Genomic DNA, 23,557 nt, shown 5'->3' on the forward strand with positions numbered 1-23,557 from the left:
ATGGCGAAGATACGGATTAATCCAAGAAGTATGACATTACGATGTGCAGTTATTATCCAGTCTTCAAAAGTTGATATGAATCCAAGAAGTATAACAGACGATCTCAGAAAGTATTATATGATATAGGTGCCACAGTGATAATCCTGTGCTACTCTAGGGCGTCTCATATAGTATATCTAAACCCTTCCCGTCCTTCGCACCTGTACTTGCCTTCATCAGCCTTCTGATTATTGTGGCGGAGGACAAGCATAGTCAAAGCGGCAACTAGAACGGCAGCAACGTTAATGGCCATGACGGCGATAATGCCCGGCAGGTAGTTGGGTGCGTCTTGTTGACCTGATTCTGTTAGAAGCGTAAAAGTGACAAGGTTGGATAGATCTTACGAAACACCATGCTCGAGTATATGCCACCGATGCCACTGACGCTGATCAGAATGCCAGTAGATACTGCACGTCGTGCATCACCGACAATATTGTTAGCCTGCCAGGCCAACGTTGTCACCACGAGACCATTAGCACCGGCAACTCCAAGGAAGGTACCGATATATCTGGGTGTGGGAGAGCCGAGAAACCCAGTCATGCAAAGTCCAATGATACCAACAAGACCTTGGAAGATAACAAAGGGCCCGCGCATTTGTAACTTGTCGGCGAGCCATGAGATAGTCATGGCCTCCACGACAGCAAACAGGGCCGGAGGCGTACTAAGGATAAATGACAGCTCGAGAGAATACCCAAGGCCGCCTCGGAGGATGATGGGGAGGAAAAACAGAAAAGCGTATACTCCGACAGCACCAGCCATGTACATAAGAGAGTAGGCCCATGGCTTCCAATCAGCCGCAGTTGTTGCCAGAATCTTCATTGTTACCTTCTCGTGTTCTTCGGGGCCACGGTCCTCGGCCAACCGGGCCTTGACGAATGTGCGTTCCTCAACAGTGAGAAATGTGTTTCTGTCCGAGTCAGGAAAGTCGACGATGATGAACCACGAGCCGATACCAGCGACGACTGTGATGGTACCTTCAATGATGAAAATCCAGCGCCATCTGTACCAATTAGTTAGATACCCCCAAAAGTTGAACTCAGGTGTACTGACCCTTTATAATGATGATGCTCGGAGATCTGAATCAGCCCATAGGCAAGGATGTTTGCAAATGCTGATAGTGCAGAGGCTGTGAGGAAGAAACCGGCCATGCGTTTCTGCACTTCATATCGTTTGTACCAGGAAGAGACAAGGTAAACGCAGCCTAGGTGATGTCAGTAAGACAGGCACAATTGCCCTAAACGACAGACAACTTACCTGGGAAGAATCCAGCCTCAAATACTCCAAGTAGCGACCTGAGAACAGCGAGACCGATCCAATTGTGTAGAAATCCGATACCCAGAGACACCAATCCCCAAGCTACAGCAAGAAATGCCAGCCAATTTGCAGCACCAAGTTTATGAATGAAAGCATTGCTGGGAATTTCAAAGATAATATAACCGATAAAGAAGACCATCAGGACGATAGAAACACGATTGCCTTGTGCAAGACCGAGGTCCTCGTCCATTCCTGAGATGCGGGCGACTGCAACGTTGGATCGATCAACAAGAGCGATGGTGTAAAGGCATCCCAAGATTGGCAAGAGTCGAGAATCGATCTTTCGAAGGACTCTCTTCTCGAACTTGGCATCTTGTGTGATCTCGGCGTTGGCTTTGGAGTCTACTACTCGTTCTATCTGCTGGCTGTCTTCCTTCAACATGTCGACGTCATGCTCATTGGCCATGGTGGATGTAAATGTAGACAATGCAGATAGTGCTAATCTCAAATAGAAAGATTTAAAGAGGAATTTGATGAATTCTTATACGTTGTCGACTTTTAGTAAATTAATCAAGCTAGCATGATTTAAAAATCCGGGGTAATAAAGATTACTGCAGTCTGCACTTTGCGATCATGAACGCGATATCGGGGTAGTGAGTAGGAGAAGGATAAAAAGGCCTCCTAAGCCTTAAAGTAAAGAAATAAGTAGTCTAAGAACCATAGTCTAAGGGGCATAAAGTGTCCCACTAATTTCGTCTCTTATGTTTCCAGCGGTCAATCTTTCTGGTACCCTGACCATCAGCCATCGGCTATGGTCCATAGCCGATGGACGACAAGTTTGTTCAAGACATCTCCACCATAATGGACAAATAGGAACTTGGCCGTCATCCACTGCTCCGGTGGAAGAATGCGGGGTTCGTTGGTTGCTATTCCCAGTCTAGTAAGGGTTTGAATGGGCCGGTAATACCCCAGATCTTGCCAAAGCCAACACAGCCGTACCTCACTGTTACACACAATGGAGCTGTCGCGCATACGATTGCAGTCAAGGGGCATAAGCACAGGCACGAGCCGGACACCCAATCCTGGCAGGAAAAGAAGCACCGCATGTCAGCGTTGCAACAAAAGAAGGACGAAATGTGGATGCCGCGTCTGCAGTGCGAGATGTTTTATCTGCAGGTATTCATGTCGCCGCTGTTGAAATCTTGGATGATGTGCAGATGAAAAGCATCAACGAATCTGCTTTGACCAGCATAAAATGGAAAGAAGAGCCTACACTATTCTTCAAGTTTACTGGCAGTGATGACTTCATCGTCCAGCATGTCGCCAAAAAGGTTGGCGTTATCACAGAAAAGAATCTCAGCACAGCATATACCTTTGCGTCAGACGAAACTGAGAGAAACGAGCTGTGGTCAGCGAGGAAGAACGCGCTTTGGAGTATGCTTGCCATGAGAAAATCGCCAACAGATAAGGTCTGGACGACCGATGTGGCAGTCCCGATGAGTAGACTCCCGGACATTATCGACTTTGCCAAGGACGATATTGAGAGGTCGGGCTTGCTGGGATCCATTGTGGGACATGTGGGCGACGGTAACTTCCATACACTGCTGTTATTTCCGGAAGATAAGCGACAAGTGGCTGAGGATATTGTCCATAGAATGGTTGATAAGGCAATAGAGATGAAAGGGACGGCTACGGGTGAACATGGCGTCGGGCTTGTTAAGCGAGATTACCTGGAAAAGGAACTGGGCAAAGAAACTGTGGATATGATGCGTTTGGTGAGTTTCCCCCTTTTATTACTGACGTCATGAGACTAATCTTGAGATTGTAGATGAAGAATGCGTTTGACCCAATGTGCATATTAAACTGTGATAAAGTGATTCGCATGTAAGCTGCGCCATGAATAACATAACCCATATTATCTATTCGGTGTTGGGCCAGAGCAAGATTTCTCACGTTGTTTTTCTAAAGGATTATGACGGATAAAGTCACCAAGTTTGGTAACCCTTGGATTGAAGAGTAAATGGACAAGATGCTGTTTAACTTGGTTGATGCAACACAGATGGGAAGCGTGATCGTACCAAGTGCCATCACGAGACGATTTATAAAATGCCAAATAGGGATATATCTGGAATTAATCGTCCTGTCGTCAGTGATCTATTTTGTTCATGTTGACTCATTCCCCATCTTGTTGTAGGGTAGTGTCTACTGGGTGATAGAAAAGGTGTCCCCTCCAGGCTTGGGGTGTAAGAATAAGTGGACCAGAGCCTCCAGTCTAGGCTGTGTAAGCTGACCCACTGATTTCGTCTCTTATGTTTCTAGCTGTCAATCATTTTTATACCCTGGAGGGACATCTAGAACCACTAACAAGAGAGATCACAAGACTTAGCATAGGGCGGAAGAATGTTATACCGGGACATGACAACGGAGATTATGATAATGCCAAGGAAATGAGGCTTGAGCTACGAGCTTCAAAACCCCACATTCAAACCAACCTTTGATTTGCCGATTCAATCATGGAACTTTTCTTTTCTCATCAACTTATGCCTATGACTTATTCAGTTCTCCAGACAAATGAAAGAATGATCCCTGTTGCTTGACCAAGGGAGTTGCGTCTCTTGAAGGATACTTATACCAAAAACCCAACGTATTACCCTTTCTGCTCCTAGCCGGTATGGCGGAAGCGGGCGAGTCATCCAAGTGGAAGAGAGCGCGTGGTCCCAAGGTCAGATCTGGCTGTACTACTTGGTATGTTGAGCATTAGTTATGTAGTACTTTCAAGGCTAACCAAAACAGCAAGTTCGTAAACCTTTATGATTGCTTAATTAAAAACGTCATTAACCTAAACTATTATTTAGAATCCGCCACTTGAAGTGTGATGAGACAAAGCCAGGGTGTCTTCGATGTCTAAAGGATAAGCGGACATGTGATGGTTACGAAGAGCCAACACGCTATAAGCCTAGGAAGAAACGAAACCAACAAGACGCTGTAGTCCGTCGAACCGCAATTTCCTCGAGACTTCTCGTCCCGGCAGGACTATCACCTGAAACGTTTGGGCCACCGATAGAGCTGGATCTTTGCCATCATTTCCGGACATGCACTGTTCCAGAGTTGATCAGCTCCTTGAACGCAACGAGCATATGGCACACGTACGTGCTGCCGCTCAGCCATGAATTTGAATCTATTAGAGTAGCGATTGGCGCGCTAGGCGGCGCTCACAAAGCCTTCAAACTCCAGACGCAGACCGACTCGTTGACCCAGTCTCTTTCACAGTCTTACGAGGAGGCATCAGTTAAACAGTACAACAACGCCATTCGGATTATGAATAAGTATATGGAATCACCAGCAAGGAATCTACAGGTGATTTTGACATGTTGTCTGATATTCATCTGCATCGAGAGTTTGTATGGTCGCTACATGAACGTGACTCGGCACCTCGAGGCTGCATTTTCTCTGTTGAATTACCATCACATCTCCAACCATAACGGCGGAACCAGACTGAGAAGCGACCAGGACAATTTAGAGAAATTCATGGAAAATATGGGCCCTGCCATTTGTGGCCTTACTTCCGATCTCTTCTTCTTCATGGGAGATAGCCAATCGTCAAAGCTTGTTTTCGAATTACAGAAATGGCTTCACCGACAAGATCCAATATATCTACAGGAACCGGGGGCCCCATTCTTCTCTGTACAGGCCGCGGCATCGTGGCGATCACAGATGGAAACGATGCAGGGAACAGACGTGTATAATGAGTGTCACATGTGCTCGAGTATGGGCTATCCCTGTGGCATGGATGCCTCAGTCTGTGCACAGTCTCAGCGAGGATTAGACACGGCATCGTTCTTCCGCTACTGGAGTGCACGTTATAGTGCTGCCAACCTCAAATTTGATCCCTCGAAAGCTTCAGAGTCAGATTTATCCCGTTTCAAGGTACTCGAACTTGAAGAGACAACTTGGCGCGCCAGGTTCAAGTTGAACTCGATCAAGGGCGATCTTGAGACATCAGATTGTAGGGAGATCTTGAAAAAGGCCGAGTCAATCATGGAGCTTTCAAAGAGCCAGACAGGCCACATCTTCAACTTCCAGGCGAATCTAATACCACCCATAGCCTACGTAATTATATCGTGTCAGGATGAGAGAACACAGTGGGAAGGAGTGCGGCTCTTACGCTCTCTTGGCAGAAGAGAGGGTGTATGGGACAGTAAAAAGGTGGCCGACGTATACACGAATATGATAACCGCAAAAGCGAATGGATTGCTGTCCTGGGATGATATCCCTGCTGATGTACCTCAACTGACCAGACTGCTGAGCTCGATGAACCTGGCAACGTTACCAGCAAGTCACTAGAAGACTGCAGCTAGAGGGTACCAGGGCTACGTTGGTAGTATGTTTATGACAAATTAGATCTAGATGAATGTCAAACAATGATGCCTAGAATATGGCTTTCTATAATTGAAGAAGATATAACTGATTATATACTTGACATTATGTGGACATCCAAAATCAGAAACCAAATGCTAATTACTAGATAGCCAAGAACAAAGCCACTCCAACAAAGACAGACATATACCAACTCGGCGTGAAACCGGCAACAGCCGCATTGTCTTCGGCAGCCGCAGTCTCGTTGGCAATGATAAATCCAGGTTCATAAGTCTTGACAGCTGTGTTGTTCGACTTCCCGTCCCAGCAGTATCTGTCGAAACATGTGCTGCATTCCTTGGGAACAGTCTCATTGGCCTTCCACCAACTTCGGCTCATGATGGCACACACGACACACGTGGGCCATTCCTCATCAATAGTACCATTGCCCTGAGTGGCACCGTTCAGGGCATTTAGAATGATACTGTCGCGCTCAGGGATACTGTATGAGAGATCAAAGGTAGAGACATTGCTCAAGAAAGTGTACGGTGCGTTGGGGATGTAGAATACAAGAGGGGGAGGTAATTGGCCGTCTGAAAGTGTGAAATTGTCTGCATCACAGCCAAAGAGTGTTGGGCGTTGATTCAACTTCTCGTTGATGAAAGTTTCAGCTGATGGGATTGAAGGAAACTGAGTTCCGTTTCCTAAGCTGGAGTCGACACGATCATATGTCGCACGAAGAGCAGTGCCATTAGGCCAATTATTTTCCGTGTCTGCGGAGGAATCGATGGCAAAGATAATGTCGACACCACGAACAGGCTGGATCAAAGGATGGAGTGGGATATTCTGCAGATCCTCTCCTCCGTCGACAAGGGTCAATTGATGGTCCTTGGCATTGTAGCTTTTGCCTGTTGGGTTCCACTTGTAGAATGGATTGGGAGAGTAATCTGCGATGTCCTCATCGTTGGTATCCAAAGCTACCAAAACTCCCTTGAGTGCCTTTACGACAAGGGAAGGAATGTCATTTTCTTCTCCGATCTTGGTGATATTGTTGAGCAGAAACTGGTTAAACAACGAAGAGGATGTGCCCATAACGAATCCAAACTGATCAAAGCCACGGACACATTCGCCGCCCTTTTCGACAGTTCCGTTGGTAAAGTTAGAGCCAATGTACTCGACAGGAGCAAATCCATAACTAGTGGGATCCCATGTTCCGAACTCGAAGGGGTTGAACTCGTATACAGTTGCGTTTAGGGAAACAATACGTTGACCAGGGGCACGGCCATCGGCAACGAGGATGGGGAATGGAGTATCTGCGTCTTTGAAGTTGGAGGTATCGGCGATGGAGGAGAAAGTATAGGCAGGACCACCTTGAGAGGCATCGATTAGCTGGTAAGACAGAGCACGACCCCACCAGTCAGTGAGTGTAGTATTCCACCCTTCCGCCTTATCGTCAACGGCATCTTTTATGTCATCCCAGTATTTAGCTGTGTTTAAAACGCTGAAACCTGACTTTTCTGGTCCCTTGAAGATTGAACGGTCAAAAGCCCAGATATCTGAGCCCTTGTCACCTTTTTGTAGTTCAGGAATCGTGGTGAAGTTGTTGGCAAAGATGGATCCCACAAGCCAACCACCTCCTGATAGACCAGCCAAATAAGTAGAAGATTGTAGAAGACCACTTATAGCACCGGATTCGTTATTGCGTGAGTCAGCAGCAGAAATGAAGCCTGCTCCGTTCATGAGGGCTCGGTATCCACCACCAGAAGCTGCGATGGCGATGTTGGGTAGCGCAGTCGCATTATTTTTGTTTTTCTCGATCCACTTTTCGGCGTCAAAGCCTGAGATGTTGACTCGGGATAACAAATCCTTCATTGGATCTATTGTGTTGTTTCTTCGGCGACGAACCCAGGCTTCTTCCTGATCTGAAAGTCCATCGGCAAGTCGGATTTTAGGGCGCGTCGAGGGACAGTCAACGACTTTTGGTGCATAGCCACCGCTTGGGGAGTCTGGAAGTGCCCGGATGCTGAGGGATTTGCCAATTACTGGTGCTGCGACCAAACCCGCGTCATCCGGGGCAGCAATGGCCGAGCTGGTAAGCCATAGTGTAAAGACAAGAGGGCCAAGCATTTTGCTTTGACAAGACACAATATCCGGGTATCGATATGAATGACTCAAATATTGTTGATGAAATGTCTGGGGATATTGCTATTCAAGTAGAGGTAGAAATCTGCACAGCCTTGAGGGCCGATGGATGTAGTAAGAAATACGAACAACTAACTGGGTGACGGGTTAATTAAGCGGCAATAGACTACGCAGTAGTTAACTACTCCATGCAGGCGGCCTGAGCACATGTCAAACGTCACATAGAGACTCAACATGAATGGTTAGCGTGACGCGTCTGCCACGCTGGCTCAGGTCAGATTGTTGGCAGATTTCATTATGCTGCTAACAAAAAGCATCTGAACCAATCCCAATCTTGTATGGCCGTAAATACCTAATCTTTTTTTGGATCCCTCGGCGGTTGAGCCGTCGAATCTCGGATCGATCGGCAGTCCAGCTAAGCCCCGTCCGCATTTGCAAATGACGTATACGATGAAACGAATCACAGTGACAAGGACCAGTGGAACAGTTAATGAGTGGCTCTTGTTGGCCTGACAATTGTTGTGACACCGGAGATACCGGCTACTAGCATAGGTACGTACCCCCCGTCCATGATTGATCCAGTGCTATGAAGAATACCTAAACACAGCCGCGTTTCCACACCATGTGAATCACCGATTAGAGTTTGCTACCGAAATTATCTGAAGTTTCTACCATCCATTTGCATCAAGTCAACGTTACGCCTTCTCCTCGTGCACAATACTCTCACCCTGCTTGCCATAAACTTCCTCTGCGGCCCGTCGTTCCGCAATAACATCATTTGTTTGACGGCGCCATGTACGGGGCATGCCCTTTCGGCTGAATAGTATATCCATGTCCTCGAGAGAGATACCCTTTGTCTCTGGAACGAGGAAGAAAGCAAAGACCAATCCAAAGACGACGGAACATGCGAATAGAAGAAATGTTCCGTATTTGATGTCAGTCATCATGTAAGGAGTGGAGTACACGATGGTGAATTGACCAAGCCACTGGGCACAAGTCGTAAAGACTAGACAAATAGAACGAATAGCCATGGGGAAGATTTCAGCACTGACAAGATATGTTAGCAATGAGGCCTCCATTGATAAGGAACAGACAGACGTACCAAAAGATCCAAGGAATTCCATTCCATGAAATTGCATAAAAGATAGCAAAGACATAAATCATAACAATAGCCACATAAGCGCCAGGGGTCTTTTCTGTAGGGGCCATTCCAGCATCAAAAGACCCTGATAGCTTAGAATAGATTCCAAGATAGAAGAGTGAAATCGCGGCTCCAGATGATCCAATCATCAATGACTGGCGACGGCCAAGAGCGTCGACACCCCAGATCATGTAAAGTCCTGTGGCGCTCGCCTTCACAATGCCAAAGATACCAGTCGCGAGGAGCCCAACGCTTGTTCCAGTGAAACCGATAGACTTGAAAATAGAGGGGGAATAATAGTTCAGCGCGTTGATACCGGACATATTCTGGATGAACATGAGGGCGATGCCGAGAAGGAGACGAGGTCTGTTGGTTGGTCCCACCACCTCACGTAATTTAGCGAGGAAGCTTCTATCAGCCCCCATAGCCTTTTCTTCTTCTATCTGGTTCAGAACAGTGTTGATCTCCCAATTGAGGTATGCGTGGTCAGCGGGTAGTTGTCGAAGACGCTGTAGGACCTTGCGAGCCTGGTCGGTTCGTCCAGCGTTTAGTAACCAACGAGGGGACTCTGGCTGGAAGAACATGCAAATAACAAGCAACGTTCCAGGAGCAAGCTGCAGTCCAAACGGGATATGCCATTGCGCATCGGATGTGGGAGAAATGTGGAGGTTAACACCGTAATTAACCCAAAAACCTATGATCTGCGAGAACTGTAGGAATATTTCGAATATGCCAATAAGACGTCCTCGAATGGCAGGTGGACCGGATTCGGAAATGTAGACAGGAATGATCATGGACGATGCACCGACAGCAAGGCCTGTATTCGATAGACATTAGCGGTTGCATCAATATTTGTTCGAAGGGCGGGTGACATACCAGTAAGGACACGACCGGCATAGATAAAGGACAGTTTGCCATCAGCACAGAGTTGGACGATAGCGCCAAGGTTGAAGATGATACCACACATGATAAGAACCCATCGACGGCCAAGTTTCTCGGTCAGGTAATAACAGAGTAGGACACCAAAGAAGCAACCGCCTTGGAAAGTGCTGACAATGTTTGCCTTTAGTGATGCCAACGCAGTACCGGTCTCAGAGGCAAGATTGAAACGATCTTGGAAGGAGGGAAGTGAGAGAGTACCTCCGATGAAAGCTGAATCATAGCCAAACATGGAAGATCCCAGCGCTGCAGAAGCTGCGAGGGCGTAGATTCTCCAGTTGTAAACTTCTGGAGGTGCTGGATTGGCCGAGTCATCTTTGGGCCTGGCGAATATGTTCTTGACCATCTTGATTGTTGTCAATGGTAATGAAGATGAATGTTTACAAGGTATAATGATGAGGAGATGAGGCACAGGAAGAGGGGCGGTTATGATGGTAGATATGCATCTCTGGGATCGGCTGCAATTAAGCAATGCGGAGAAAGGGGTACTACCCCAGATCTGTTAGTTACCCCGGATCGTTACCCCAGGTAATCTGACCATGATCTGGACCAGGTGGTGGGCGGAAAAGACAATTGCCGCTTCCAACTTGCCAAGCTACAGTACCAAAGGGCGTTGTTCAATCGGACGGAATCTTCCCGTTAAGGTAGACCGCTTAATCTAGTGCATGCACTCACCCCGGTACATTGCTTGAAAGAACTAATGTGGAATCATTCATTGGATGACCGGAAGCATCACATGAATATTATCGCTTCGTTCTCTCTCTCTTCACGGATACGGCAGCCACTTGAGGTTTTAGAGAGAACGCACAAATAATGCATATTTTCCATAGGTGCACAATTAAAACAATCCATAGAGGGACTGGAATCTAGAACTTATTTCTTATGTAGATATGGCTTGCTAAGTTACTAGTCATTTGGATCCGAGAGCCTTTGCTATCGCCGCTTTGGCAGCTTCAAGGGGCATGTCACTCAATGGCTTTTGCATCCAGAGAACCTCCTGCGCGATACCCTGGTAGATCATAGCCTCTGTTCCAGGGATCACCTTCCATCCGTTATCCTCAGCAAGACGGTACAAGCTCGTAACTATCTTAGGGTGATAGCACATCTCGAGCAAGACACCCTTTTCATTCCTCTGAACGAACTCAGTAATAATGTCTCGTGCCAAGATCTCGCCTTCCGTGCTGGGCGGAAAGTCGGGGACGGTTCCAACAAAAAGGACAGGCGTCTCTAGCTCCTTTGCCTGCTCCAGAGAGGAGATATAGGTCATCTTTGGGCCGTCCTCCAGCGCTGAAAAGGACTCAATCACTGCATCTGCCTCTTCCTTCAGGCGGTTAACAAGATATATCTCACTGGCGCCCAGCCACTTGTGTAGAGCGTAGACAGCGCTCCTGCAGGCACCTCCGCCACCAATAACCAGCGCCGGCTTTCCCTTGCTCTTTTCCGTGATTCCGGGACAGTTCTGTAGGAAGGACTCGCGAACTCCGACGCAGTCTGTGTTGGTACCGATGTACTTTCTTTCACCCGTGACTTTGTCATTGCGAATGTAGACAGTGTTGATAGCGCCTATCGCCCGACCTTCGTCTGTCACTTCATCGCACTCGTTGATCCAGGCAACCTTGTGCGGCATAGTGACAGCAGCTCCTATACAGTTGCTGGCCTTGAGTTTGGGTATAAAATCACCCTTGTCGACAGATTCAATCAGCTCATAAGTCCATGGCACATTGAGATTTTGAAAGATAGTTGAGTGAAGGAGAGGTGCCAATGAGTGTTGTAAAGGGTAGCCGAATAGATAGGTGCAGCGAGGCTGCTGGAGTTCACTTTGATCCATGTTGAAAACGTATAAATGATGCTGGTGAGTATGTGTGAGACTTCTTGCTTGTGAGACTTCTTGCCTGTGAGTGTAATTGTAATTCTTTAGGTACCCGAGACTTAAAAGTACGTTGGGATCTTAGGGTTAGTTTCTGCGACAATAGCGTCTTTTCTGGATCCATATCCTTCTCTCAATTGGGCGCTGATGATAATTCTTCCCTGGTCACACTTGACTATAAGTGGATTCGCCGCGGGGTAGCAGACCGCTTGAATTTAAAGACGCCCGCATAAATGATCACTTCTATGTACGGTTGCCCTCTCAAGATTGTCTTAGTCAATATGTACATACTCAGATTAGACCAAACTCTCGGGACAGCTATCGTAATCGAACCGGTTCTCGACCAGCTAGTAAGCATGAAGACGTCTGGAAGACTGCTTTCATTAGTTCATGAGACCAATGTCACTCCATCTACCATGTGTGATGTCTTAGTAGATTACAAGCCATCGTCCTGCCGCTAGACCAGATATCGGGCGGGTAAAGCTTCTACCGCTCGGCTGATGGCCATATGGAGCAAGGCAAAAAGTCGTCGCAAGCATATGACAAGCATACTAAGAACTGTACAGCGGATCGCGATCTCACCTGGACAGTAGCCGAGTAGCCGATAGTGATAGAGAGACTTTTACGGTTGAGATCGAGAAGTCTAGTACATGCTTAGGGTAGAGTTCAGTTGCCATACGTATCTTCTATTGTATCGTTGACGATCGGTGTAGTATGAATCAGAATAACATCAACCCTGTATTCGACACGAGGAAGGAAAGTTCTGCCTTCTACTATGTATATTTCTTGAGCAGATAGTGTAAGTAAGAGCGACCATTGCGTACTATACGAACGACATGATGGATGTCTAAGCATTTGCTACTCGTGCCTGCATTGCACTACGCATAACCTCTACCGGAGCTTGTTTTCCCGTCCACAGTTCAAATTGTGCATACGCCTGCTCTTCGAGGACATCAACACCCCTGTATACATCCCACTGTGAGTTTCGTTGAGCCACTGTCATCATTCCTGTTACTTGGGGCCTGTACGCCATCTCCACCAAGACTCCTTGTCCAGGTTTTGAGAATAGACCAACAGGAATCTTGTCTTCTCCCAAATCGTCGGCAGGTACACACGCCACGATGAGGCGAATATCGGCATCTCCAGCGTTTTCAGCTTCCTCCAGTGAAACGAAGGCACGTGTTTTTAGTTCTGAGAACATGGATGCTAACTCCTCGGCCTTGGATAAAGTCCTGTTGACTACAATGAGTTCGCGAAACCCGAGTGTTTTGATGGCGTAGCAAGCCGCTCTGGCCGCACCTCCAGCACCCAGTACTAGTGCCGATGATGATGCAAAGTCCCGACTTCCAGATCTGAGTATACATCTTCTGATGCCAATCCAGTCCGTGTTATCGCCATGCAGGACTCGTCGCCCATTAGCCTCTTTCACAACAACGGTGTTTATAGCACCGATGTTTTGTCCTTGTTCTGAGACGGAATCCAAGAGCTTGCCAATTTGTAGCTTGTGAGGGAATGTGACTGATGCACCGCCAAAGTCTGGGCGATTGATAATTTGTTCCACTGTTTGATCTACGTTTTCACTCTCGTGAATCTGGTAGTGATGTGGAAAGCCAAGTTCGTGGAAACCGGCGTTGTGTAGAGTTGGCGATAGGGAATGTGAAATATTGTGACCAAAAATGAAAAACTGCTTTTTGTCCACGACTTGTGAGGGATTGGTTGAGGAAGCGTCCATAACCTTGGTCACGGAAATTTGGCAGCCTTCGTGTCGTTGGCCTTGAGGGGAATTGTTGTTCGCAACCATGGTTAATTGGTGGTTGATTGGAAGTGAGGTAGTATAAAATTATTCGACTCTAATCTGGAGTAGACTTGTTTTGGCTTGATGATGAAAGATACAAAGTGAGGATATCAACTGTGTCTGAACGGATATAAAACATGAGGGATAGATAGACACCTAGGTGGCAAAGACATTTCCCGGCCAGGGCGAATATCTCAATTAGTGGGTGGATCTATCAACATTTGCCTCATTTTCTTGCTTCTAGAAAGATTAATCATGAATATTCGATGATAATAGCATCAATAAAACAACTAAGAGCTTCGCTTCCCTGTCGTTCCTTACTTCAAGTACTAAAAATGTAACTATTACATTCCTCATTTTCCAACTCTTCTTTTATATGCTTGGAAAACCTCTTGCCTCATAATATTAGCTGGCGCCCTTCGAGTTGTAAACAACTCGAATTGCATCATGCCCTGCTCTGGTAGAACTTCGAGACCATCCACTGTAATCCATCCCCTATCAGCCAACTGTTTAGTTTGCTGTAACAATGGAGTCTCAAGTGGCGTGTAAGAAAGCTACAATTGCTTGTCAGACTAATCTCCAGAACGTGATGTAGGCATGGTACTTACCTCGATCACAACGCCACCAGTTGGACTCGACAGCCAACCTTCAGGAAGACTCGTGTCCACGGAACATTTGCCATCAATGTTCTTAGTAGCAATGCAAGAAACAACGATAGTTGGCAGACTCAACTCCTCTGGCCATGTGTCAGTCTTGGAATCAAGTATTTTAAACACTGGATCTGTCATGCGATCTGGACTCTCACTACCCCTTCCAAAGACCGCCGAATCAACCTCATCTTCCCTGGTGATACAGCTTCTTGGGTTCTTGAATTGAGCGATGAGGTCTTCTGCTTTTGACCGTGTACGGTTATGAATGACAATGTTCTTGATCCCCAGGCGGATGAAGGCGTAGGCGGCTGCTCGAGCCATTCCACCGGCACCCACTATCAGCCCTGTTGTTCGCCGCCTCACAGCATTGATAGGCGATAGATTGCGCTGAACACAGGTATGTATACCGATCCAATCAGTGTTCTCACCAAAGAGCGCTACAGTTGGTGCAGTTGTGTTTCTGTCGAGCAAGGAATCCATTGTTGGCGATTTTAGGCATATCATGGTGTTGACAGCCCCAATAGCTTTGGCTTCCTCACTGAGAAAGTCCATTTTTGGAATCACGGCAGTTTTGAAAGGGGCAGTAATACTGGCTCCTCCAAACTTGACGTCCTGGACCATCTCAAAAAGCTCATCCATTGAGTCTTTTGTGTAGATGTTGTAACGGTGGGGCATACCCAGTAACTTGAAGGCAGCTTCGTGCATGGCAGGTGACAGACTCTGTGAAGTGTTGTTTCCGTATATACCGAAGAACTGGTCATCGAGCAAGAATGATGCAAACGTTGCTCTCTGGGCTTCTTGGACAGTCAGGAGTGAAATTGACGGGCATTCGGGTGCTAACTTGCGGACAAGTGGATGAGTGACAGGGCTGAGAATCGAATTCGTGTAACACGACATGCGTCCAAGATGGCCAGTGTTGTACGCTATCACAGGGATTGTATACCGTTGGGAGGACTTCACACGATGGCAAAAGTGTCGTGCCGCAAAGTTGTCCGCCAAACATGTCGCCTTCCTGCAAATACGAAGTATATCGCAGCCAAGAGTTTGAGCCCGCTGAACCATAGCCCATTGCTTCGGAGAATCCCACCCATCATCTTCATCGCCAGACGCCGAGTAGTGACCAATCATCTTTGTTTGGCCTTTTGACGATATCAGAGTTTGGATTTTGGCTGTGTCGAATTCGAGGTCCACACAGAGGTATTCAGCCCCAAGTCTTAGTCCATGATCTAGAATTCTGAAGTATTCATCCACGCTGACTCGATGAATATCGTAGGGGTTCACCTGGTAGATGATAGGAAGGCAAATATTTCTCCTAACGATAGATATTTGTCTGCTGATGCGATCTGCTATCGCGTCGTCGATTTCATTCCCGTCCTTACATACAGTTGACAATGATATGGTAAGTTCAACTGCGTCGGCCTCTACGTCAACGTCCCCGAGCTCCGATATTAGGGCAGTAAGAGTTTTTAGTGGTATAGACAACGCATAAGTATAGCTCCGCGAAACTAAGGGCAGAGACGACAGGCTATGCCGAGCTTTGTATCTGCCGTATGAATCATCTCGCTTGACTATTCCATGTATCAGGTTGAGAAAGTCGTTCTCGACATTCTTGAGTGCGAGAGCCGAAGGAGACAGATCCCCACGTGAAGGCGAGGTGTTCGATTTACGTATTGATGTGTCAGAGGTGTTGTAGTACTCAAAGCTTGATAGTCTTCTGTAAGCTGGTGTGGCTCGACGGATGAGATTTCGGATTGTGTCTAGATCAAACACACGCAAGTGTCTTTGGATATCCTCGGCGTCGCGTAAGATATAGATAATGAGATGTTCTTTGGCAAATTCCGCAAGCCATTCTCTCCCCTTTCCTTCCACAGCACCAGGCCCGCAGACGATGATAGCTCCAGTTGGGTTTTCGAAGAGCATGGATCTCATCAACTGCAGTTCCTCCTGACGATACTGAGAGATGCCATGGGTAGATTTGTAAGCCGCTCTTGAGAGGCCAGTGACTTTGTAGAAGTATTGGTCGGCATCCAGAACTCGAAAGCCCAAGGTGCTTGAAGCTAAGACGGCTAATGTGGACAAGCCACTTCCGCGCATACCAATGAGTGCGATTGATGCGTCAGGTGCATAGTCTGTTATCCGCCGTGTTGTGTCCGGACTGTATGTTCTAGACTTTGGAGTTTTGGGAGTAGGCGCGTTTGAGTACTCTGAAAGCACTCTTGGTGTACCAGCCCGTGTGGATGGCGTGTATGGTGATCTGGTAATACGAGTAGCTTCATCATCTAACCGCGGCGTTGTAGACATGTTGAGCGTGTCGATAGAGGCAAGTAATAAAATTGATTACAGTATCATGGAGGTCCTAGAAAAGGTCCCTAGCTATTGTAACCCCCAGCTTTGTCGTAATTTAGCACTCTTCGCCAGTAATAGTGGCTGAAGATCCTGGTAAGTTGTCTCAACCAATCGAGGATAGGCGGCAGAAGTCTTTGCCGCCAATATCACGCTTGTAAACATGGAGCCTTGTTACCCCGCATCACTTTACCTCATATGGTTAGATCTCAAAGTCAATAGCTTGATTGGATACAACGGTTGACCCTGGTACAGTTCGTTGACGACCCAGAGAGAAAGATCAACCACATGGAGTAGGACAGAACAGAACAGCACAGGCAACTTATCAATTGGTTCTGGGCACAACATGTCGAGAACAAAAAGTCAAATGGATACCGGAATCCCATCAAAGATACTCTCGAGAGGTCCAAAGCGAGCAAGGACAGAGGCTGATGAGTCTGACGAAGGATCGAATGGAAGGAACAGACATCGTGTCACAAGAGCCTGCAATGAATGCCGCAGACGTAAAGACCGCTGTGGTGGTCAAAGGCCTTCATGTAAGTCTTGCGCCGACAACGACCGTGTTTGCAGCTATGGTCCATCCAAGAAACGCGGCCTTCGCCCTGGTTACGTCAGAGCCATCGAAGTCTTGCTGGGGTTAATCATCACCACAATCGAGGGTAGTGAAGCCTGGATATGCGGGCTACTTCAAGGCAAGACCGAACGAAGTTCTTTCCGCCCGGCCTTACTCAAAGTTCGGGAATCCGATATGTCTGTCGATTTCTTACTTGAAACATGGCGTAAATGCAGTTTGGCCAAAGAAGCTGGAAATCTCCTTGCGTCAGAGGGCTTAGAAACTGATGAAGATGGCGCCGACTCAACTCGGTTCTTTGATACAAAAGTAGTCGAAGCCATTGCGTTATCTCAGTCATCGAAAGATGACGATGCGAATGCCCTCTTGACGCCGATGAATACGGACACCACACCACAAGGAATGACACTCTTCGACTCACCTCCTACGCCAGTCGTCTCAGCCCATCCCTCTAATCATTATGTAGAGGTAGAATCACAGGTATCCACTGCCCCTCAACAGAACGTCCCTACATCAGACAGTACTAGATCATCTCTGTCACTCATACCTCAACTACCTACGAACTGGCCATACCTCATGGACGTCTACTTCGAAACCACGCATAGTTGGTTACCCATTTCCCAGAAGCACGAGCTTCTACGTACAGCGTACACAGTAGCAAATAACCCATCAAAGTCTGCCAATTCACCCTCACCCGGAGAATTAGCCTTCTTACATGCTGTACTCATATACGCCTCCCATCAAGCTAGCACCATAGAAAACATATCGAAACCGTCACTCGACCATAACTATCGAGTTGGATCGCTGCAAGCTTTGACTCGATCTTCTTTATTTTCTGACCCCGTCGCTTACGATCTGGGTCATATCAAAACATTCCTCATACTATCTTTGCATGAGATGGATTGCAAGAACTGGACGGATGCTTGGATCGCTATCGGTCGCGCAGTATATACAGCAACATCACTCGGGCTTATTTCACGAAACTCGACCGAAGAACAATTATTATACGGTGATGACGTTAAAAGGACTGTCTTGGGATGTGTGGCACTGGAGACCATTATTGCATCACGACTGGGCACTGTAACTTGTTTACAATCCTCGGATATCTCGCCTCAAACTCTTCTTACGACTGACGGAATAGAAGAGTGGGAGCCATGGCAGCCTAGGATTCTAGTAGACACCAGAGCCATTGCAGATCGGCAGGTATCAGATCCTCATGCGCCTGGACATGTGATAAGCACTTTCAACAGACTACTCCAGGTCATATCTCAGCTGAACGACTTGACCCATAAGCAAAGGCGACCTTTATCAGATAAAGATCTAGACGAAATGATGCTTACGTGTCAGCAAAATCTCGTCGAGGACCCTCCAATTACTGCTGATATACCTCCCCAAAAGCTATGCCTTTGGATGGCCACTGTTGCTACACACGAGATTGCATCAGCAGAACGTCTGGCCTCACATGGCATAAGCTCGTGGCGTCCAGATGGTTACTGGAGGAGCATCGCATCCTTCGTGAACCTGATAGAGATCCGAGTCCGCTCCATGGGACGTTGCTCCGTATCACCTGTGGTCCAGAGCTGTTTGGAACTTTTACAGAAGGCCATCGGTCGACACCATTTGCAGTATACAGGTACTGACGTTCAAGATGATTTTAATCTCCTTCAGCGACATATCGATACATCTATGGGTTCATTGGAAGTCATCTTCAATGAAGAGCCCCATATAGACGTTGGCTCAATCAATCAAGCAAGAACTAACGTACCAGAGTCAATACATCCTGCATTAAGAAATGAACCTATACAACCTCGAGCAAATACAATCTCCGATATACCAGCTACGACTTTGGCACTGAGTACGCAACTAGAAGTCATTCATTCTTCAACAGCACAGGATGGTGTCTCGACAGCCAGTTTGCCCCGACCACTCGCATTGGAAGACAGCGCGACTTTTGATGCGACAAGACTTACCTCGAGGGACGATTTGGAGGACGACGGTCTGTTTGATAGCCTTGCGACATTGGATTCAACCGACTGGTAATTTCTCCCATGCATATACAAGTGACAAATATTGACCATTCCACAGGTTGGCTAACCCTCCTGAGTTTATGCAACACCTTGGCCTACTTGACAACCCATCGAGTAGTATGGATAACATCTTTGATATGGAGTTTTGAGAAATGGCTGTCGAAGACATTGGACTTGACGGTGCTATATATTGTACTACTAAAAGGGCAAAAATAATACCACTTTAACCGTAGCGAGGCGTTAATAACACAAGCGTTCCGAAGTAAGAACTTCCCATGAACCGAGGAGTTGGGTAAAATGATTATCAGAGTCACGATATGTTAGTGAAAGCAAGCTTAATGTGGGCCTGCCCCAGAAGTCACCAAAACATGTACTGTACAGCGAGTTGGCAGATCAGAATTAGTAGCTGGTACTTGATCAGACAGACATATCCGAGGCCCAATTTTGCCGGAACAGCATTCTGCCGCCCCTCGTCATGATATCACTTCTCCAACAACATAATACCAAGCCTCACCAGAAGTTACTACAGCTCTAGTAATTATCAATTATTAGCATTATTTCGACATCAATCACAATGGCTACATTCCGTCCCGCTATCTTATCTGCCTCGCTTGGCCGAGCATGGGCACATGAGTTTGCCGAGAAAGCTAAGCAGGCTTCATCCCAAGGATTCCAAGGCATCGAAGTCTTTTACGAGGATCTTGAGTACGAGGCAAAAAGACTACACAATGTTGAAACTCCAAGTGGTGACCAGATACTGTCGGCAGCATCCAGTATTCGACAGTTGTTGGACGGACTGGATCTCACAGTGATTGGTCTCCAGCCCTTCTTATTCTATGAGGGCCTGTTGGATCGTGAGCAACACGCCCGCCTGATCGAAAAGATCAAACTGTGGTTCAAAATCGCCGAGCGCCTGGGCACCAATACGATTCAGATTCCAGCCAACTTCCTTCCTGCTGACCAATTGACCGGAGACATGGATGTCATTGTCAGCGATTTGGTCGAACTGGCCGATATGGGACTCAAACAAGATCCTCCAATCCGTTTTGCATATGAAGCTCTGTGCTGGAGCACACATGTTGACACTTGGGAGAAGTCATGGGAAGTAGCCCAAAAGGTCAACAGGCCCAACTTTGGCTTGTGTCTCGACACCTTCAATATTGCTGGACGCGTCTGGGGTGACCCTGCCTCACCAACTGGCATGACACCTAACGCAGACCAAGACATGAAAGAGTCTCTGGAAAGACTTGTTCGCGATGTCACTTTGGACAAGGTGTTCTACATCCAGGTTGTTGATGCGGAGAGAATGGAGTCGCCTCTGGTCAAGGGTCACCCATTCCACGTGGATGGAAACCCCGCAAGAATGAATTGGTCTCGAAATGCCCGAGCCTTTATGTACGAGGAAGATCGTGGTGCTTATCTTCCCGTAGAGAAGATTGCCAAGACATTGATTCACGATATGGGATACAAGGGATATGTTTCTATGGAGCTCTTCTCAAGAACAATGTCCGAGGAAGGAAAAGATGTGCCACAGAAGCATGCTGAGAGGGGCATTAAAGCTTGGAACAAGTTTGTTCAGCGGCTACAGTTGAATTGAGATATTTACAGTGTACAATGATATAGAAGTATTAGAGGATATGTCATGCACAATACAATATCGAGAATGATATCAACCTTGACTTGATGAGTATTTTGAAAACTAGAAGTTGATACCAGCACTACTTTCTGCTCCAGCCATCAGAACCTTCCATGCTCCTTCCTTGTCAAGTTTCTTAACCTTCTCAGCCCCGGCCCAAAGCCTCCACTGTTCCTCAATCTGATATCCGATAACGTGAGTTCCTTCAACCGTAGGCCATCCCTTTTGTTCTGCGAGCTTGATCATCCTGGTACGTCTAGGCTTGAAGCACATGTCGAGTAGTACGCCCTTTTCCGGGCGTGAAAGGAAGTCCTCGAGAGAGGCCTTGACAGCGAGTTCTTCGGGGCTCTTGGGTTCAAGATCAGGCACCGTACCAACAACGTAGTATGGAGTCTCAAGATTTTGAGCATCGCCCTCTTTGACGTGAACAATTTTGGGGATTGGCGAAAGCTTTTGCGAATCTTTCACGAGATCCTCTACTTCCTGGGAATCACGGTTGAGTACGTAAATAACCGATGATTTGAAGTAAGAGTTCAATGCGTAGACAGCAGCTCGGCTCGCACCTCCTGCACCAACTATCAGAGCTGGCTTGTTCAGAACAGGCACACCAGCCTGATCTCCCTTCTCGAGTAAGCAACCCTTGATGCCACGCCAGTCGGTGTTGGTTCCGTGTAATTTCTTGGGGTCTTCCCAATCACGATAGACGTTATTGCAAGCACCGATGGTGGTGGAAAGGTCATCCAAGACGTCGAGTCGAGGGAGGATGGCATTCTTATAAGGCATTGTGACGACCAGACCCGCCGTAGTATCCTTTCTCGCGAGTTCCATCAGCTCATCGAGAGTGGTACACTCTGTGGCATAAAAGGTCCATGGAAGCCCAAGAGACTGTGCGATGTGGTTGTGCATGGGCGGAGCGATGGAGTGGCCAACACCGATGCCTACAAGGTGTAGAGTGCGGCTTTCTTGATCTTCGGATGTCATTTTGTTATTGACAATGCGAGTTGTTTCTGTTCGTTATTGGGGTTGCTGTACCAAGAGTTAGTGGTTTGTGTTATATCATATGTTTATTTCACTTTCGACGCGGGCAATTCTTCTGCCGGCCTCACCACCGACTGGAGACAACCCCGCAATTTAGTGGCCAACCGCTATCCCCCCTCATTTTTAGCGATAGGCCTGTAAAAAGTACCTCCACTACCTGAGCCATCGTATTCATACACTGGAAGCGGGCAGTAAAGTCAACATAATGAATGACAACTACAGGCAATACTGTAATCTCAATTTCAACACCATGTTATTAACATTTTATATACTAGTTGATGCAAAATGAATATTTGTCAAGTTAAAACGGTACCTATTCAGCCATTCTTTGGACCCGGCACATCGTTCTGAAAGGTCTTCATCATGGTCTTGTTGTTGACCCTTTCTGTCTTGAGTCGCATCTTCCGTTCTGACCGCCGTGCCGTGTCCATTTCCTTCTTTCTCTGCAGCAAAAAGCTACGCTGTTCCGAAGACGACATGTGTATCAAACTTTGCTGGTCTCTTACGCTCAGTCTGGCAAGCTGAGACGCCAACGCTGCCTCCTTCCTATCCTTCGTCGTGAGCGCATCCGACGACACACTTCCAGGCAGAGCAGTCTGATTATCTTGACTTTGTGCATCATCCTGAGCTGTCTCTCGATGGGGTTTCTTAGGTGCTGGGGCCGTACGATGTGATAGCAGTTTTCCAGATGATAGTCGAAGGGTTTCGTTGTCGATGGCAACACCGTTTTCCGTTTCGTATTTCTTCAGTCCCTCAAGGTCATAGAATTCCAACATCTCGTCTGACATTTCGACTCTGCAATGGCCTTTATCCACCATATGTTGCTGGATGCCTTGAACGGTACGGCTTCTCGTTCCGCAATAAATGCACTCACGGTAGGTATTAATGACAAAGTGAAGATACCAGATCAATGTCTCCAAGTCCACACTCAGGTGGTTTTCGTACGGGATCCGCAGACTGTGTGCTGTCTTCATGTGTTGGACATTGTCATCGAAGCTTTTGTTGTTTTGGGTGCAGATGATGCATTTTTCAGGCTCAAACTCTGGCATTTCATCATTGGGGACTTCATCTGAAGTTTCGGTATCGCTACCTGATAGTTGTTCTTGTAAGCCATCTGTTGCCTGTGTCTGGCCGGTGTATGTGTGGTCATCATCAATTCTTTCGTCTATCAACCCTGAAGCCACCGCGCGCTGTCTCAAAGCTGCTATACTTGGGTAGAATTAGCATGCAGTAGCCGATGACAGGAAAATACACACTTACTGTGATTCACTTTTTGCGTGTATTCTATGCTCCTGGCTATTTTCAAACGACACATCGCAGAGTGAACAGGTCAGTTTTGTGGATGACATGATTACCGCTCAATATTGATCAAATAAAAGTTGGATGACAATCTCATGAACCTTTTAGAAGAAAAAACTCTACTTATGTACGCTTTTTCTAGACCTTATCTGGCTGACGCATTCAAGCTTCCACGATTGCCAGGAAGATTGTGAAGGAAGTGCGTGACTCATTTGCCGGGCGGGGGTTGGTCTGATCTGATTGGGAAGGACTTTATCATCATGATGCATACAGGGATCAGTAAGTTGATCAGTCAGTGGCAAACTACCTTTGCTCATCCCACAGTCAGTCATTTTAGATGAATAATTTGCTGATTATCATTGTTCTAGTCTAGTATCACTCAGGTGAGAGCGTATTGATTAGCCTTTTGCAGAATAAGAGACGACATTAGTGCAAATTATACTAACAACATAATTAACTG

General features: G+C 47.0%; 12 protein-coding genes across 12 annotated transcripts; 4 read left to right on the forward strand and 8 right to left on the reverse strand.

Moving 5' to 3' along the window:
* Positions 1–163: 163 nt before the first annotated feature.
* FPOAC1_006292 (uncharacterized protein) lies at positions 164–1,759 on the reverse strand (the record flags this gene model as incomplete). Its single annotated transcript, XM_044850777.1, has 4 exons — positions 164–336; positions 384–1,039; positions 1,090–1,240; positions 1,294–1,759. The coding sequence occupies 4 exons, from the start codon at positions 1,757–1,759 to the stop codon at positions 164–166; spliced, it is 1,446 nt and encodes a 481-aa protein (XP_044709489.1).
* Positions 1,760–2,510: 751 nt separating this feature from the next.
* On the forward strand, positions 2,511–3,181 carry FPOAC1_006293 (uncharacterized protein; the record flags this gene model as incomplete). The annotated part of the gene is made up of 2 exons (XM_044850778.1): positions 2,511–3,068; positions 3,122–3,181. The coding sequence occupies 2 exons, from the start codon at positions 2,511–2,513 to the stop codon at positions 3,179–3,181; spliced, it is 618 nt and encodes a 205-aa protein (XP_044709490.1).
* A 783-nt stretch (positions 3,182–3,964) lies between these two features.
* Positions 3,965–5,637, forward strand: FPOAC1_006294 (uncharacterized protein; the record flags this gene model as incomplete). The annotated part of the gene is made up of 3 exons (XM_044850779.1): positions 3,965–4,038; positions 4,087–4,093; positions 4,165–5,637. 3 exons carry the CDS (start codon positions 3,965–3,967, stop codon positions 5,635–5,637), a joined length of 1,554 nt encoding a protein of 517 aa, XP_044709491.1.
* Positions 5,638–5,814: 177 nt separating this feature from the next.
* Positions 5,815–7,776, reverse strand: FPOAC1_006295 (uncharacterized protein; the record flags this gene model as incomplete). The annotated part of the gene is made up of 1 exon (XM_044850780.1): positions 5,815–7,776. The coding sequence occupies one exon, from the start codon at positions 7,774–7,776 to the stop codon at positions 5,815–5,817; it is 1,962 nt and encodes a 653-aa protein (XP_044709492.1).
* Positions 7,777–8,486: 710 nt separating this feature from the next.
* Positions 8,487–10,217, reverse strand: FPOAC1_006296 (uncharacterized protein; the record flags this gene model as incomplete). Its single annotated transcript, XM_044850781.1, has 3 exons — positions 8,487–8,838; positions 8,894–9,749; positions 9,809–10,217. 3 exons carry the CDS (start codon positions 10,215–10,217, stop codon positions 8,487–8,489), a joined length of 1,617 nt encoding a protein of 538 aa, XP_044709493.1.
* Positions 10,218–10,781: 564 nt separating this feature from the next.
* Positions 10,782–11,699, reverse strand: FPOAC1_006297 (uncharacterized protein; the record flags this gene model as incomplete). The annotated part of the gene is made up of 1 exon (XM_044850782.1): positions 10,782–11,699. The coding sequence occupies one exon, from the start codon at positions 11,697–11,699 to the stop codon at positions 10,782–10,784; it is 918 nt and encodes a 305-aa protein (XP_044709494.1).
* An 886-nt stretch (positions 11,700–12,585) lies between these two features.
* Positions 12,586–13,539, reverse strand: FPOAC1_006298 (uncharacterized protein; the record flags this gene model as incomplete). Its single annotated transcript, XM_044850783.1, has 1 exon — positions 12,586–13,539. The coding sequence occupies one exon, from the start codon at positions 13,537–13,539 to the stop codon at positions 12,586–12,588; it is 954 nt and encodes a 317-aa protein (XP_044709495.1).
* A 347-nt stretch (positions 13,540–13,886) lies between these two features.
* On the reverse strand, positions 13,887–16,484 carry FPOAC1_006299 (uncharacterized protein; the record flags this gene model as incomplete). The annotated part of the gene is made up of 2 exons (XM_044850784.1): positions 13,887–14,087; positions 14,142–16,484. The coding sequence occupies 2 exons, from the start codon at positions 16,482–16,484 to the stop codon at positions 13,887–13,889; spliced, it is 2,544 nt and encodes an 847-aa protein (XP_044709496.1).
* A 409-nt stretch (positions 16,485–16,893) lies between these two features.
* Positions 16,894–19,273, forward strand: FPOAC1_006300 (uncharacterized protein; the record flags this gene model as incomplete). The annotated part of the gene is made up of 2 exons (XM_044850785.1): positions 16,894–19,133; positions 19,183–19,273. 2 exons carry the CDS (start codon positions 16,894–16,896, stop codon positions 19,271–19,273), a joined length of 2,331 nt encoding a protein of 776 aa, XP_044709497.1.
* Positions 19,274–19,698: 425 nt separating this feature from the next.
* Positions 19,699–20,721, forward strand: FPOAC1_006301 (uncharacterized protein; the record flags this gene model as incomplete). The annotated part of the gene is made up of 1 exon (XM_044850786.1): positions 19,699–20,721. One exon carries the CDS (start codon positions 19,699–19,701, stop codon positions 20,719–20,721), a length of 1,023 nt encoding a protein of 340 aa, XP_044709498.1.
* A 102-nt stretch (positions 20,722–20,823) lies between these two features.
* FPOAC1_006302 (uncharacterized protein) lies at positions 20,824–21,741 on the reverse strand (the record flags this gene model as incomplete). The annotated part of the gene is made up of 1 exon (XM_044850787.1): positions 20,824–21,741. One exon carries the CDS (start codon positions 21,739–21,741, stop codon positions 20,824–20,826), a length of 918 nt encoding a protein of 305 aa, XP_044709499.1.
* Positions 21,742–22,115: 374 nt separating this feature from the next.
* On the reverse strand, positions 22,116–23,147 carry FPOAC1_006303 (uncharacterized protein; the record flags this gene model as incomplete). The annotated part of the gene is made up of 2 exons (XM_044850788.1): positions 22,116–23,007; positions 23,059–23,147. 2 exons carry the CDS (start codon positions 23,145–23,147, stop codon positions 22,116–22,118), a joined length of 981 nt encoding a protein of 326 aa, XP_044709500.1.
* Between the last annotated feature and the right edge of the window lie 410 nt (positions 23,148–23,557).

This window comes from Fusarium poae, chromosome 2 (assembly GCF_019609905.1).
Source record: "Fusarium poae strain DAOMC 252244 chromosome 2, whole genome shotgun sequence".
Taxonomy (NCBI): domain Eukaryota; kingdom Fungi; phylum Ascomycota; class Sordariomycetes; order Hypocreales; family Nectriaceae; genus Fusarium; species Fusarium poae.